General features: G+C 39.6%; 1 protein-coding gene across 7 annotated transcripts in view; it reads left to right on the forward strand.

Moving 5' to 3' along the window:
- The window catches only part of SLC20A2 (solute carrier family 20 member 2), a 107,241-nt gene that overhangs the window by 66,576 nt on the left and 24,161 nt on the right, over positions 1 to 16,504 (forward strand). For all 7 annotated transcript variants that reach the window (XM_042934726.1, XM_042934722.1, XM_042934723.1 and 4 more), the window contains 3 exons: positions 1,929 to 2,025; positions 11,336 to 11,452; positions 16,254 to 16,457. In XM_042934726.1, coding sequence (XP_042790660.1) covers positions 1,929 to 2,025; positions 11,336 to 11,452; positions 16,254 to 16,457 — 418 coding nt within the window. The remainder of the gene's footprint in view (positions 1 to 1,928; positions 2,026 to 11,335; positions 11,453 to 16,253; positions 16,458 to 16,504) is intronic.

Below are 16,504 nucleotides of genomic sequence, written 5' to 3' on the forward strand. Positions count from 1 at the left end.
GAAGGTGCCACCCTCTCTTACCTGCTACACTTCAGTTTTTTTTTACTTCCTCTGCCTGGAACCTTTGCCTGGCAAATTCCTACTGCTCCTCAGCCTTGAGATGCCATTTCCTTGGAAGTCTTTTCATCTCCCACCCAATTCTGGCTGCTTTCCTCTCTCTCATGCTTCTGCAGTGCTCCATGCTTTCTCATCATTGCATTGTTGTGCTGTGTGGTGTTTTACTTCTTGCTTAGCAGCCTATTTGCTGTCTGACTGTTAGGTCTATGAGAGTAGAACCACAACTTACTTGCTTGCTTTCATGTTCTAGTGCCCAGCACTGGGCTTGGTACTTCAAGGACACTGATGGAACATTTAAGAGGGAATGATGGATGCTTAGGTGGCAGATGACAGATGGATGCATGGAAGGAAAGAAAGAGAGGGAAGGAGGGAGGAGAGAAGAGAGGTCTGAAGATAGTTGTCATTTGAGTTTTAAGAATAGGTTATTTGAAAAAACATAAGGTGATTCAATAAAATAAAATAAAATAAAATGTAAATTCAGGACTTAGACACTTTCAGGAGTCTTTAGTAACTCTTGGCCTGAGAAAACATTTTGGAAATGAGGGGCAGTGGGCATTTGAGCACCCGCACATTTTGTTTGTAGTTGAGCCTGGGTTCTTGTCACATGATACACAACAGGTGAGAAGACTACTGCGCCTCATCCCTGGCTCCTGCCCTGGCCCCTGGCATCATGTTCTCTGTGCTTGTCAACCCTGCTGGGCTGGCTGTAACTCTCATGTAATTGAATCACTTACTACCCCTGCTCTTACTGGTCCTTACTCTCACTACCATTCAACTCAAGCCTCTTGACAAGTGCTGATGGCTACTTGAGACATCCCAGAATAGGTTCTTAATGGGTTGTACTGTTCTGCAAACATACTTGATTTCCATACATGTTTGCATTTGACCCTAGGAATCTTTCACTATCTCCATTTATCCTTACTCCTGGGGCTCAGAGCAGTTGTTAGATCTAATTTTCCTTTTATCATGGGTAGGTAGCAGATTTATATAAATGTACCAGTGTCTTACATGGTTATTAGAAAGGAGTCCTTTTTTGAATTGACATCTATGTGCCGGTGCTGTATTGACGAGTTCCCAGTCCGTATTTTTGCTTCAAAATCTTCTGTAGATCTGCTTAAAACCCTAAATTTTGAATATTTTCTCAGATGTTATTTAGTGTAAAACATATGCAGTATCCCTTCTTGTTGAAGTATTAGATTTAGGAAATGTACCAGAAACCTAAAATTGTAAATACATTTTTTGTTAGATAAAGAACCCACAGTTCTTTTTAATTCCTAATAGTTGAAGGTTAAATACTATAACTTATGAAAAGATCTTAAAAAGCCATGGCATACGGTAATATATTTGCTTTCTATATTTTAATAGAGCTAAAATGTATTGTGCAATAGGGCGATGTGAAATCTAGTAGTAATGCAGTGGTGTTTAAGTAATTTGGCTTTCTTGGGGCATCATCCGAGGGTTGAGTCTTCAAATATTTGTTGACAGTGAATTTTCAGGGCCAAACCTGAAACTAGCTGGCGTGGTGAGCACCACGGGGTTTGAAGTAGATGCTGAGCTCCGGGCTTCAGTCCCCAGGAACTGGGGGCTAACCTCACAGCTCTTCTCTGTTTCTAAATCTGACATCAGCTCATGTGATTTTAGTGCTTCAACGTGTCTGCTGTCCACAATAGTGCTCTTTGAAATAGTAATTGTGTAGGAGAGACAGCCTGAGCTGATGTGCAATAGATCACACGGCAGTGACATGGCCAGCTGTTTTGGCCACACCACAGTTTGGAAGACTTTCTCGTAACAGTGTTTTATATCATTTTGCCTCTGTTGGCTCCAGATGCTTCCTGAATCCTGACCTTCCACTTTATCTCATTATCATACAGGAGGACCCTGTTCCCAATGGCCTCCGGGCACTTCCAGTGTTCTATGCTGCTACAATAGCAATAAACGTATTTTCCATCATGTACACAGGAGCACCAGGTAAGAATTCCTCGGCAGTTTAAATCTGGCAGGCAGAGTGTATTAGCGTTAGACTTAATGGTATTGGTTTATTTGGTGCTGGCACTGTTGTTGGTTGATGGTAAAAAGCATCACTCATGCTCATGATGGAGTAGTAAAAAGAAGAGTAAATATACATCCTTGTTCTAAATACTCAAGAGGTATGTGAAGTACAGAGGCAAGAAACACACTTGCAAGTGAAAAAAAGAAATGTGAAATCCTCATTCTGCATGTTTGCCCCTCTGTGTTACCTTAGCAGCTTTCTTGCGCTGAGTCTCAGAACAGGATCTAACACCACATACCTCCCCAGGCTGCGGGGGAGTTTGGGGAGGGGGATGGCACACACATGACACACGGGGGAAGCTCTGCCGTGGCCCATAGCACAAATATCCACCTCCCTGGAATTTGTCTGACCAATGAATCCAGTGGGTAGAAGCTACCCCTTTTTTTTTTTTTTTTTAAGGTACTGAAACCAATGTTGATTTTTCAGAATTACTCCTTCCCATTCTGATGGCTTTTGTTCTTTTTACATGGGTTTAGGGTTATTTTTGGGGGGGGGGATGCTGGATTAAAAGTTGTTTTCTTTTGCATTTTGGATGGCTAAAGAAAGTCATATGTGGTATTTCTATTTGCAAACATTTCAGTGTTGGTGAGTATTTGTACATGTTTCAGTAGAGAGGATTCCTCCTGTTTCTCTTTGTGGTAGCCTCCTACAGCTAAATCCTCAGTATACCCATTATTGTGGGGATATCTGGAGTCAGCAGATATGTCAGTTTGTGTTGTGTTTCTTCTTGTTAATGACCTTTATGGCCATTATGGATTACATTATGGATTAAGATTCAGTTATTGGCTATATCTGACAAAAATCTCCCTCTTCCTGTTCAAAAGATAAAATTTTCCCTAAATGGCATATCATACAACAGTTGACAGGTGCCCTCTTCCAAAATGGGGGAGTATCCTTACTAATTTCTCAAACTAGGATCCTCAAGGCCATTTTTCTCAGATTTTATTTTATTAGACATTTATAATATGTTTGTGTACTCAGTACTGCAAATAAAAAATTTCTGAATGAATATTAACATTATGGAACCTTCTGCTTTGGCATCTCTGCAGCATTCAAAGTGTTGATCTTCAGAGTTTCAATACTCATGATCAGGACTTCCAGACTTTGGGTGGTAGCCCAGGGGGTAGAGCATCACAGCTGCCTCAAGTTCTGTGAAAAGCACAAAGCTGAAGGTCATGGGGATGAGGAGAGCTGGAGAGATACAAAACCCTAGCCTCAGATACTAGCAGCCTGGTGGCCCTGGAGGTTTTATAAGTCAGGGACTATGAAGTGTGTTTGTCATAGACTATCTTCTCAATATCTAAAAAAATTGGAGGCAGGGAAAACACAGCTCCATACCACAGAGTTAATCCCACCCCCAAGTCTGAATCTCCCAGAGCATTCACACAGGGCTGGGCAGGCCTTGGAGCACGAAGTTGGGAGAAAACTGTAGGAGAGCTATTCTTTGTGTAGCAACTTCGTGCTTCTCCTGAGTCTTGTTCTTAATTTTACATAAGCTCCTAGAGCTCAAGTTAGCTGAACAAAAAGCTAATAAGCAAATGTCAATAGCTGTCTCTAAGCTTGGTGATTTGAAGCACAGAGCTAATGAAGGCTGGGGGTGCCTTTGTAGTACTCAGGCCTGAAAATGGGAACTGGTACAAATAAGGATGATTTATTGATTTACTTTTCTTTCTGCATTTTATTTTTTTCTACCCTATATTCTTTTTTTAATTTTTTATTATTTTTTTTTATTTGAGAGAGAGAGCAAGCGAGAGGAGGGAAGGGGCAGAGAGAGACGGAGACACAGAATCCGAAGCAGGCTCCAGGCTCTGAGCTGTCAGCACAGAGCCCCAGAGCCTGACATGGGGCTCGAACTCACAAGCAGTGAGATCGTGACCTGAGCGGAAGTCAGACACCCAACCAACTGAGCCACCCAGGCGCCCCCTACCCTCTGTTCTTCTTGCTCCTGGTGGTTCTTCTGAATGTCAGAAGTCAACTGTGATTTTTATTAAAATTTGCCTTTTTCTGTAGTTGGCCTCATTTTTTCCATCTCTTTTTTCTCATTTCCTCATCTTTTGCTGCAGTTTTACTGCAGATTTGCAAATGGTATGGTAATTCTGGTATGGTACCATTCTGACTGGGATGGTAAATTATTCTAGAGAAAGTTAAACTGTATGACAGATGAGGCACTAAAGATAATATCAATACTTCATAGAGAGGTTGTAAGAAATAAATAATGTAAATGCTAACTTTTAGTGAGTTGAGTTTTACATGAATCCTTTTGGTCCTCTGAAGTCCTCTGGGAAACTGGTAATGCAGACAGGAAAGTGAAGCGTGGCAATGCTGAATTTCCAAGGGCATATAACTAGTCAGGTAGAGAATCCTAGTTCCGAGCCCCAGGCTCTGCGTGATGACAGTACACTGACCAACACGTGACATGGCACAGGTTAGACACCTAGTATATAGTACCTGGTCCCTCATGTCACTGTTAATAACAGTCAGAATGCACCAACCTTAATATGTTTTTTCTCTTCTCTTCACTCTGTTTAAAAATGGCTTCTAGAGGTGCCTGGATGGCTCGGTTGGTTAAGCGTCTGACTCTTGATCTTGGCTCAGGTCATGATCTCATGGTTCGTGAGTTGGAGCCCCCTGTCAGGTTCTGCGCTGACAGCAAGGAGCCTGCTTGGGATTCTCTCTCTCCCTCTCTCTCTCTCTCTGCCCTCCCCTGCTCGTGCGCTCTCTCTTTCAAAACAAACAAACGCTTTAAAAAAATGGATTCTAATATATTTGGAAACCTGGCTATATATGTTTTGTATATATTTCATGCAGGTAGTGTAAAGAGACTGGCTACCTCATTCATTAGGAATATTAAAAAACCTGTACAAGAATCTTGAAGATCATTACTCATTTGAAAGCACAAATAGTATTCCCAGTGCTGGAGCTAATGTTAAGGACTTCGGTTGGCAGCTGTGCTATCAGGAATGTCACATCTCCTCACCTCCCTGAGCCTCTGTGCATCATTATAAAGTAAGGGCAGTAGGAGGACTTCTGTGAAAGCAACACCACGTTATGTGAGATAATGCCGGCAGGTGCTGAACACAGTGCCTGGCCCATAGTCCATCTTAATCCATAATAGCAGCCACTTCATTGCTATCAATCATAAGTAGCCTCATCTTTTCCACCTTAAGTTGCCAGCATATCCTGAGTCATCCTTTTATTTTTTCCACACATGTTGGTTTGGAAAGCTTACTTGAAGTTTTCCAGGGGGGCTTGCCTAGTGGAGAAGGAAAGAAAAGTAAGTCATGACTCTGAAGGACCAGCCATTTTTTTTCCCCACTAAGTCAGAAAAGGATTTTGCTAATATTTTTGCTCCAGGGGCATGTTTTTAGAATATCCAGTAGATGAGTCCAGATCTTATTTTTAGTTAGACAAAAGTTAACTTTTGCCTTTCAAACTAGACTGTAATTACCTACTACTTCCTCACGTGGGGCCTTGCTGCCTGATAGCTGTGGTGTCATATTTGGTGATAAGGCTGAGCTGAGAAGGGTCCCTTCAACAGTGACTCGGTCACTCTCCTTTCAGAATAGGTCTGCCTTCCTGCCAGTCTGGAATTTATTCTTCCTTGTTTCCTTCCTTCCTTAGAATATTTCCATTCAACACATAGGTGCCTCAGAGGTAAAAGGAAAAAATGAAAATCTCTAACAAAAAGGAGTAGCAACATTAATCTTACCCTGTTTCAGCTGTAAGAGCTTTTGATAAATAGCATATTTATGCATGGACATGACTTCAGTGGGACTCATTGGCTGTTGAGCTCTAGAGCTTTGTTTTGATTTCCTTGCTCCTCCTTCTCAATTATTTTGAAGTTGTTTATATCTTGGGCTTAGTTTGATTTGTTTGCATTTGACACAAGTTTTCTCAAAAGTCATTCTTCTACTTCAAAGACTGACCACTTTAAAACATTGTCTCTGCATTTTTGTCCTTAAAAAAATAATTTGCAAGAAGCAAAAATAACTTTGGGAAATAAAGTGCTCACTTGGGTTGGATACAAGCCTGAGGTTTATTTTTAATGAAAAAGTCTTCAGTTGTGCGGGACCTGGCTTTGTTCAATTTTTAAAGAATGAGAACTGAAATTTGTTGCATGCTTCTTTGAGTGGTCAGAGCTGATAGCCTAATTAAGCCTCTGGTGATCATATGTAACTTCTAAGTCAAAGTGTGGTCCCTGGACCAGCAGCATCAGCATCTGCAAGTAAGGTAAACGCGCGCACACATGTGTGTGTGTGTGCATGTGTGTGAGACTGTGGAAAGATACCCACAATATATTGATATATTGTATGTGGGAAATGAAATCACAGAATATATACAGTATGATTCTACATCCATTAACTTTTTTTAAAGGAAAAAAGAGATTCTCACCAACATTCTACATTGTGTGTTTATATTTAGAAAATACCTGGAAGGAAACATGCCACGGAGTTAACAGTATTTCTCTAGAAAGTAGGTTCAAGAGGGAAGAGTAATGAGCTATTTTCATATCTGTACATCATACAGTTTTGTACTGCTTTTTTAATAATAAGCATATATTATTTTATAAATTAATTTTATAAATTTAATAATTTAATGATTTAATGTTTTAATTTAAATTTAATAATTTTAATTTTATAAATTAAAATAGAGAAGAAAGGCTGTAGAGAGAAGCTAAGGAGTAGGAATATAAGGGAAGAAATATAGGTCAATGACCTTTGGAAGTTTTATTCATTTTATAGATTCTAATAATGTTGTCATATATGAAAAATCAGAGGTGTAACAAAGTAATGACATTGGAAGACTGTTTACTTCCCAAGTCTCTTGCGTATTCTGATCTTGGGGGGATTTGAAATAGAATTTTAAAGATGTTTGAGGGTAGAGCTAAATCACTATTCATCATGTCTTAACTGTTGAGAAAATGGAAGGAGCTTGAGCTGAAAGGCTGTTGTGTGTCTGGAGCAGAGGCCTGGGACTCGTAGCCCCTGGTGTCGGCTCCTGGCAGCCACTTTTGGCTGAGGGAATGGAGCAATTCATGCCGTGTCCTACTTTGCCTATCCACAGAGTGAAGAGGCGCGCCATATTTTATTGCCAACTTAAGGTGTGATTATTGGAAAATAATGTAGGTACTCACAGGAAGACAATGCAGAGTATTTTTGTCAGAAGTTTTGCCTTGGATGCACATTGATTCAACTGCCTTTCTACACTGAATTTTTGTGTTTGTTTTTTATCCATGAAACTTGATTTTATATATTTGTACAAATTACAGCTGTGTAACATAACTGTCAGTTCACATTTCTTATATGCTGGTTTTAAAAGTGAATCCTTGTGTTCTTTTGCTGCCCTGTCACATTACTAAATTGCTGGAATAATTTGGTCAGATCCACATTCTTTCCCCATCCTGTTCCCCTCTGCTCTCATCATCAACAACTGTCCCCATTTTTCTGCATGCCTTTGTTCTTTTTCCTCCTGGATGTTTTACTCTTTCTCCCCAACTTCCACTCTCAGTGATGTGTTTATCCCCTACTCTCCTTTCCAGTTTCTTGTGACTTAGGAGGGTGACTTCAGAGCTTTCTGGCCACTTCCCAGGCCAAACTGATGGCAAAAGAGGTTGTGATGCTAGAATTACAAAGAGCAAGTGATAGTGTGGCTTATTGTCTACACCAGGGGTCAAACTCTTATAACCAACCTCAGTTTCTCTTTCTTGGATGTTGGTCCTGACACCTTGAGAATCCCAAGGGACCCCAACAGAAAGCATGGAGATAGGCATGGAAGGAACATCTAGAGCAGCCCTTGTCTGCTTTTATTTTGGGCTCTGCTCAGCATGGATGGAAAAAAATAGTGTCCTAGAGCAAACGTGTTCACTCATCTCAAATAGATAGATTATGGGAATGCAAGCTGGTGCAGCCACTCTGGAAAATAGTATGGAGGTTCCTCAAAAAACTAAAAATAGAACTACCCTATGACCCAGCAATTGCACTACTAGGCATTTATCCACAGGGTACAGGTGTGCTGTTTCAAAGGAACACATGCAACCCCCATGTTTATAGCAGCACTATCCACAATAGACAAAGTATGGAAAGAGCCCAAATGTCCATCGATGGATGAATGGATAAAGAAGATGTGGTATATATACAATGGAGTATTACTCAACAATCAAAAAGAATGAAATATTGCCATTTGCAACCACGGGGATAGAACTGGAGGGTATTACACTAAGTGAAATTAGAGAAAGACAAAAATCATATGACTTCAATTATATGAGGACTTTAAGAGACAAACCAGATGAACATAAAGGAAGGGAAGAGACAAAACAGAAGAGACTCATAAATATGGAGAGCAAACTGAGGGTTACTGGAGGGGTTGTGGGAGGGGGGATGGGCTAAATGGATAAGGGGCATTAAGGAATCTACTCCTGAAATCATTGTTGCACTATATGCTAACTAATTTGGATGTAAATTTTTAAAAATAAAAAATAAATAGATTATGGATAGATAGGTACATTATAGAAAGATGGAAAAGATTATTATCTATGTATAAATATCTTAAATCTATATATAGATATTTTAAATATCTCCATATATATATATATATATATATATATATATATATATCCCAAATTATTTCTCTCTTCCCACCGTATCCAGGGCTTGCCTCTCTTAGATTAATACAATGAAACTAAAAGTAGCACAGTTAAACAGTTTTATCATCAACTAACCCAGGAAGCACAAAGGAAACCTCTTCGGAAACCAAATACTTTTTTTTTTTTTTTTTAATTTTTTTGGCGTTTATTTATTTCTGAGACAGAGAGAGAGACAGAGCATGAGCAGGGGAGGGGCAGAGAGAGAGGGAGACACAGAATCTGAAACAGGCTCCAGGCTCTGAGCTGTCTGCACAGAGCCCGACGCGGGGCTCGAACTCACGGACCGCAAGATCATGACCTGAGCCGAAGTCAGACGCTGAACCGACTGAACCACCCAGGTGCCCTGGAAAACATATACTTTTAAGCTGTAAGAGTGATTGGTATTGATGTTAGTTGATCAGTTTGGTGTTGCTAATTAACAGTTACTATTCAGTTTGGCAAGAAACAGCTCTGGTGTGAGCTCTTCTCATGTGTTAAGACACTGACGTGAAGTTCTAAAGCAGAAGCCAGGAAGCGGTGGCCCACTGGCACAGCCTGGTGGGGTGAGCCCGAGTGATTTTGCAAGGGTCAGACTTAGAGGCAGAGCCAGGGCTGGAGCCAGGCTGCCGGCTAATGTGGTGCAGCCCCAGGGTGTCCATAGCTTTCTGATGTCAGAGTGCGTGTTACGAGTGATTCAGATAATCTAGCCCCTAAAGCGTCTGTACTCCCACCAGTGACGCCTTAGCTATAATTAAGCTTGGTGATTCAGGTTTTTTGTTTTTCGTATGTGTATAAGCTAATCCTGACTCTCACTTATAGTATTACCTATCTATTCTACCTCTTACAGTTACCAAAATGTTTAATAATCCCTTAATCAAATAGCTTTGAGTGTGTTTGTATATATAAAATGGTTAACAGTGTAACAAAGCCTGCATCATTAAAGATTTATTTAATCTAAGAGCGAAGAGCAAAGTTTTAAATAGTTCATTCCTTTAAAACTTTTAAAACATGTTTAACAGTTTACAGAAGTGACATGCTTATGTTTTCAAAGTTAACAGTACAAAAGTGTATGTAGTAAGAAGTGAAAGCCCTCTCCGATTTCTTATGTCCCTATAGGATTAACCATTGTATCATTCCAGAACTTTTTCTATACATTTGTTCGTATGGTAGGAGTAGAAATATATTTTTTAAGTTTATTTATTTATTTTGAGAGAGAGAGAGAGAGAGACAGAGCACGAGCAGGGGAGGGGCAGAGAGAGGGAGAGAGAGAATCCCAAGCAGGCTCCACACTGGTAGCGCAGAACCCGATGTGGGGCTCGATATCGCGAACCGTGAGATCATGACCTGAGCCAAAGTCCAGAGTAGGAGGCTTAACTGACTGAGCCACCCAGGTGTCCCCAATATGGGTTTTTTTAAAAAACATAAATTCGGGGTGCCTGGCTGCCTCAGTTGATAGAACATGCAACTCTTGATCTGGGGTGGGATTGTAAATTCAAGCCCCATGTTGGGTGTAGAGATTACTTAAAAATAAAATCTTAAAAAAAACCAACAACATAAATTGGAGTATAGTACTCCAGGCAGCCCTTCTTACTTACTAGATCATAGGCCTCTTTCCTTATCAGTATATATAGATCTATCTCATTTATATGACTCTGTCCTATAATTATTACACATTTCCATAATGATGCACATATTAGTTGTCTTGCACATTCTTACTGTTACAAATAAAGCCATTAGTAAGTGTTCTTGTACACATATCTTTGTTTCTGTGCAAGCATGCATGTTAAAGCTCTAAACCTGTGAATGTGTGTGAAATGTGCCTGTTGCCACCAGTGCCAGAAAATGGACAAAATTCAGAGTGATGAGTTCTGGAATGCAGTGCCAGGAAAATATGATGCTCCTAAACCATGTGCCCTTCTGCCTTTTTATTGGCTAATGTAATTGCAACTTAGTATGCATTATTGAATTTTAATGAAAAGTTTTTCTATAATTACATGAGTTGACAATTCAAAGAACAGTTAAATTTGGAGGTCAATGTCCTTTTATAGAACTTTTATCTCCAAGCTGACTTTAAAAAGGTTTGTGTATGTGGTTAGAGTGTCATGGCCATTTAAAGCAGAGCTGCTGACTACTGAGAAACCCAAAGAGGCAGCAGTCAGCAGCCTGGTGCAGGGTTCCAGACCTCAGCTGCTCACTGCCGTGGGAGTGGGCTGATGTCAGGACAGAAGACGACAACGTCCTTTCTTAGCTATATATGGTCCACTCCGGAACTCTGTAACTTAGATATTGAAATAATATGTAAATGGTTTTATTCCAATTTAATATGCTGTTTGTGCCACATTGATAAAATTGTAATAGTTAGCTTACTACTCAGTTTAACCACATATTGACCAGATATAGTGTGTCTTAAACACAGGGCACATGGGAACGTTCCAGGGACAGCTTTCTACCCCAAAAACTATAGCACATTGTTTTGGTTGAAAGTTTTATTAAATACAAAACCCAGGTGATTAGTTTTGGATTGGGGGAATGTAAAGTATGTTGATATGAGCATGACCTTTCAGAAAGTATCCACCGACAACACCACTGTCCTTTTTACTTTCCAGTGCTTGGTCTGGTCCTTCCCATATGGGCAATAGCACTCATCTCCTTTGGCGTTGCACTGCTGTTTGCCCTTTTTGTATGGCTCTTTGTGTGTCCATGGATGCGGAGGAAAATAGCAGGTAAGGGCTTTTTTATTCTTCTGGTTTACAAAAATCCTGGTTCCTGGGGCTTCAGGTGTAACCCACAATTACCCTTACTAACAGAAGAAACTGGATGCATGAATAACCCTAGAACATAGCACTGAGATACATGCCCCATCCTTGTCTCTTGGCTCCTAACTGCTTTCTGGCTCAAACTTTTTCTTGGTAACTTGTGACTGGAATGAGCAGTAAGGTCCTGGTTGCCTCGGATGACTGGAAGTTAACTACTGGTCAGGTTCTACCAGCCCCATGAAAAGCATTAGTCTTCAGGGAAATGCAGATTAATAACACAGTAAGATATCCATCCATTCACATCCACAGGAATGGTTAAAAGTAAACAGACTAACATTTCAAAATATTGACAAAGAAGAATAACTAGAATTTTCAGACGTTTATGGTGAAATATAAAATGGTACAACCACTTGGAAATTTGAAGTTTCCTGTCAAGTTAGACATACATTTACCACATGACCCAGTAATTCTACTCCTAGATATTTATCCAAGAGAAATGAAAATGTACATTCATAGGGGCACCTGGGTGGCTCAGTTGGTTGTGTGTGACTTCAGCTAGGTCATGATCTCATGGTTCATGGGTTTGAGCTCCACGTCAGGCTCTGTGCTGACAGCTCAGAGCCTGGAGCCTGCTTCAGATTCTGTGTCTCCCTCTCTGTCTGCCCCTCCCCAACTTGCACTCTGTCTCTGTCTCTGTCTCTGTCTCTCTCTCTCTCTCTCAAAAATAAATAAACATAAAGAAATAAAAAATATATATGTTCATAGAAAGACTTGTATACAATCATTTTGTCATAACAACCAGAAACTAGAAACAACCCAAATGTTCCTGAATAGGTGAAAGGATAACCAAATTGTGATATATTCATGTAATTCAAGCCTCCATAGCTATAAAGAGAATGAACTAACCACAGTATAATGAATTTCACAGACATTATGTTGAGTAAAAGAAGCCAGATACAAAATAGTACATCCTATATGATTCCAGGGAAAATTAATCTATAGCGATAGAAAGCTCTAGGTGCTGGAGATGGTGGGGGGTTTCCAGGAGACTAATGGCAAAGGGGCACATGGGAACATTCCAGGAACATGGAAATGGAAGTGTTCTCTGTCCCAGCTGGGGTAGTGTTTATAGGGTGTACTCATCCATCACAGGTCATCTGTCTGCACGTTTAAAATGTATGAATTTTATTGTATATAAATCATATTTCAACAGAATTTTTCAAAAAGAAGAATATGGATCAGAAAGCTATAAGAGCTGCTATTCTGTCCTTAGCAACATAGTTCTAAGCCTTAAGGCCACATGCTGTTACAGGGCTCTCAGATGAAAAGAAGTATTTACTTTCAGCCTCAGAGTGTGCCTTACGATCCTGTTTCAGTGTGGACATATCTCAGTTTGAAAATCCATATTCCAAAGAAGAACAGAACAAATGAGGAGACATACCATGTTCACGAATTAGAAGATTCAGTATCATTAAGATGTCAGTTCTTGTCAAATTGTTCTCTAGATTTAACACAGTTGAAGTTAAAATCCAAGCAGGTTATTTTGTAGATTTAGACAAGCTGGTTTTAAAATCTATATTGAGGGGCGCCTGGGTGGCTCAGTCGGTTGAGCGTCCGACTTCGGCTCAGGTCATGATCTCACAGCTCGTGAGTTCAAACCCCATGTCGGGCTCTGTGCTGACAGCTCAGAGCCTGGAGTCTGCTTCGGATTCTGTGTCTCTGTGTCTCTTTCGCTATGCCCCTCCCTCATTCATGTTGTCTCTCAAGAATAAATAAAACATTAAAAAAAAAAAGTAAAATCTATATTGAAAGGAAAAGGAACTAGAATAGCCAAAACACTTTTGAAAAAGAACAGAATTGGAAGATTCATACTACTTTACTCAAAGAGTTAATATAAAGTGACCAGACTGTGTGGTATTAGTGAAGAGATGGACATCCACATTGATAGAACAGAACTCGAGTCTAGAAATAGACCCACACAAATCTGGCACGTTGATTTTTAACAAAGTACAGAGGCACTTCAGTGGAGAAAGAATCATCTTTCAACAAATGGTATTGGAATATTCGGACATCTATATGCCAAAAAAAGAACCTTGACTTAAGCCTTACACCTGTAAAAAAAAAAACAAAAAAAAACAAAAAACAAAAACATTAAAGCATAGCATAGATTTAAACAAAAATAGAAAATGATAAGGCTTTTAGGGAAAAAAATAAAATACATAAAATTTTCCCATTGTTTTGGAGACATTCAAATTGGTGTCTATGGTATCTCATGATTTCAGTTTGTACTTCTGTGATGACTAGTGATGTGGAGTACCTTTTCATAGACTTATTTGCCATTTATATAGCTCTACTGATGAAGTGTCCAAATTTTTTGCTCATTTTTTCACTGCAATATTCTTGAAGATTTCTCTATATATTCTGAATACAAGTCCTTTGTCAGGGGATTTGTAAACACTTCTAATCTGTAGGTTGTCTTTTCATTCCCTTAATAGTGTTTTTCACAGAACAGTAGTTTTAATTTTGATGAAGTGCCATTTATCAGCTTTTTTTAATTTTTTTTTTTTTTTTTTTATATAAAGAGAGGATGAGCACGAATGGGGGAGAGGGGCAGAAGGAGAGAGAATCTCAAGCAGGCTTCACAGCACAGAACCCAACACAGGGCTTGATCCCATGACCCTGGGATCATGACCTGAGCCGAAATCGAGAGTTGGACCCTCAACCAACTGAGCCGCCCAGGGGCCCCACAACTTCTTTTTTTATAAATTGTGTTTTGGGTGTCACATCTAAAAATTCTTTGTTTCACCCACTCATAGAAGTTTTTTCCATTTTAAAAATTTTTATAAAAATTACAAAGTTTATGGTTTCATTTATATGACATTCTGAAAAAGACAGAACACGGGAAGAGACCAGGTCAGTGATTGCCAAGGAGCTGGGCAGTGGGTCTTACTACCAGGGGAGCTTTGGGAGGTGATAGAACTTTTCTGTATCCTGATTGTGGTGAGGGTTACATGAGTCTAGACATGTCTTAGAATCAGGATGGGCACACAAATACATAGTCAGTTCACTGCATATAAATTTTAAAACAAAAATTAAAAAGATCCACATTAATACATACAACTTCAGACTAAATAGTAAAGCCACATCAATAATGGCTGGATGAATTGCTGCTGCTTCTCCTGTGTAGCTGTTCCCTGCTCTCTGCTGAAAATAACTATCCCTCCACCATTCATACAGACTACTAACTGAAGATGAGCCCCTTAAACATACTGCTTGTCTGGTTTAACCCATAGGAATGATCAACTATACTTCAATGCTTTGATTTTTTAAACATTTTTTTAAATGTTTTTACTTATTATTTTGAGAGAGAGAAAGACACAAAGCACGAGCAGGGAAGGGGCAGAGAGAGAAGGAGATACAGAATCTGAAGTAGGCTCCATCCAGGCTCTGAATGGTCAGCACAGAGCCTGACACGGAGCTCAAGCCCATGAACTGTGAGATCATGACCTGAGCCAAAGTTGGACGCTTAACCAACTGAGCCACCCAGGCGCCCCACTAAATGTTTTGATTTTTAGAGGCTTTTTCTAATAGCTTTCTTGCCGAATAGACTATAAAATCTTTGCTTTCCAGCTTAATGCTGTAACAGCAGGAAACTGGTATTGCTCCCAATAGGCTTCTGAGGAGATTTTGTTTTATCAATGCCATATTTTGTTAGTTCAATATATATTTCTTGATCTAGTATTTTAAGTATACACTAGTGATTAAGGTCATGGACCATAGAGCTAAAATGCCTGCATTTTACCACCTGTGTGGTTCTGGGCAACTGACTTAATCTCTCTGTGTACTTCAGTTTGCTCATTAATAAAAAGCAGAAAATAATAAAACCTGTCTCATGTAAGTGTGAACAATTTTTGCTTAATTGTTGTAATCTTTACAAATATTGTCTTCTCTCATTTTGATTATAAGCACCTTAAGGTCCCAGATCTAAAAAAAAAAAAAAAAAAAATCTGTATTTCTGACTGTGTACGTGGATACAGGGAGGTGACAGGATTATGTGAGTATATCCAGCAAAGAAGAATACTTCCATTTTAGTTCTGTAGGTAAGAGCTTAGAAATTTGCCCAGGAGAATCTACAAGCAGCAAGATCATTAAATCAGCACCACATATCAGATCTGATTAAAAAGAATCCTATAGAGCTTTAAAGCAGCTTTTTTTAAAAAAATTATCTTTTGAAAGTAAAAGATTTTTAGAAGTTATTAGGATCTCTCTGTTCCTTTTTGGAAAATGATTTACTTGTTTTCTAAGATTTGGTGACCTGGAGAAATCAGAGACCAGTAATTTATTGAACAGAAGAAAACCAAACAGACTATAACTAATATCTCTGAAGACAAAAAGGATAAACATTTCAGTGATTTTGAGGTTAGTTTAAGAAAATAGAAGGCCAGTCCAGATGGTCGTAGGATTACAGAGTACTAGCGGTGGAAGGGACTGTGGGGACCGCATCTAGCCCTCTCAGTTTGTTGGTTTTGAAGGAGATAATTGGGGCCTGAGCCTACCCCTCTTGTCCTCAGCAGCTGAATTTTCTGGCTTGAGTTTCCCAGATAATTGATTGAAGTCTCCTCTTCATTTTTTCTATTTAGCTATAACTATTTTTTCATTTTCAAAGTTAAATACTAAAGTATAAAGATAAATGCTCACTTTTATATTCGCTTTTCAATAACAAGATCTCTAATTTCAGAATTTTCAGTTATACCTATATTTTCTTTAGGCAAATTACAAAAAGAAGCTGCTCTATCGCGAGTTTCTGACGAAAGCCTCAGTAAAATTCAGGAAGTGGAGTCCCCAGTATTTAAAGAGCTACCAGGTGCCAAGGCTAATGACGACAGCACTGTCCCTCTCACGGGGTCAGCTGGGGAGCCATCTGGAACTTCTGAAGGCACATCAGTGGGAAACCACCCCCGGGCCTCCTACGGTAAGGTGTGCACAGAGGGTGTAGAGTTTCCATGGTGGTAGAGAGCA

This window comes from Panthera leo, chromosome B1 (genome assembly GCF_018350215.1).
Source record: "Panthera leo isolate Ple1 chromosome B1, P.leo_Ple1_pat1.1, whole genome shotgun sequence".
Taxonomy (NCBI): Eukaryota; Metazoa; Chordata; class Mammalia; order Carnivora; family Felidae; genus Panthera; species Panthera leo.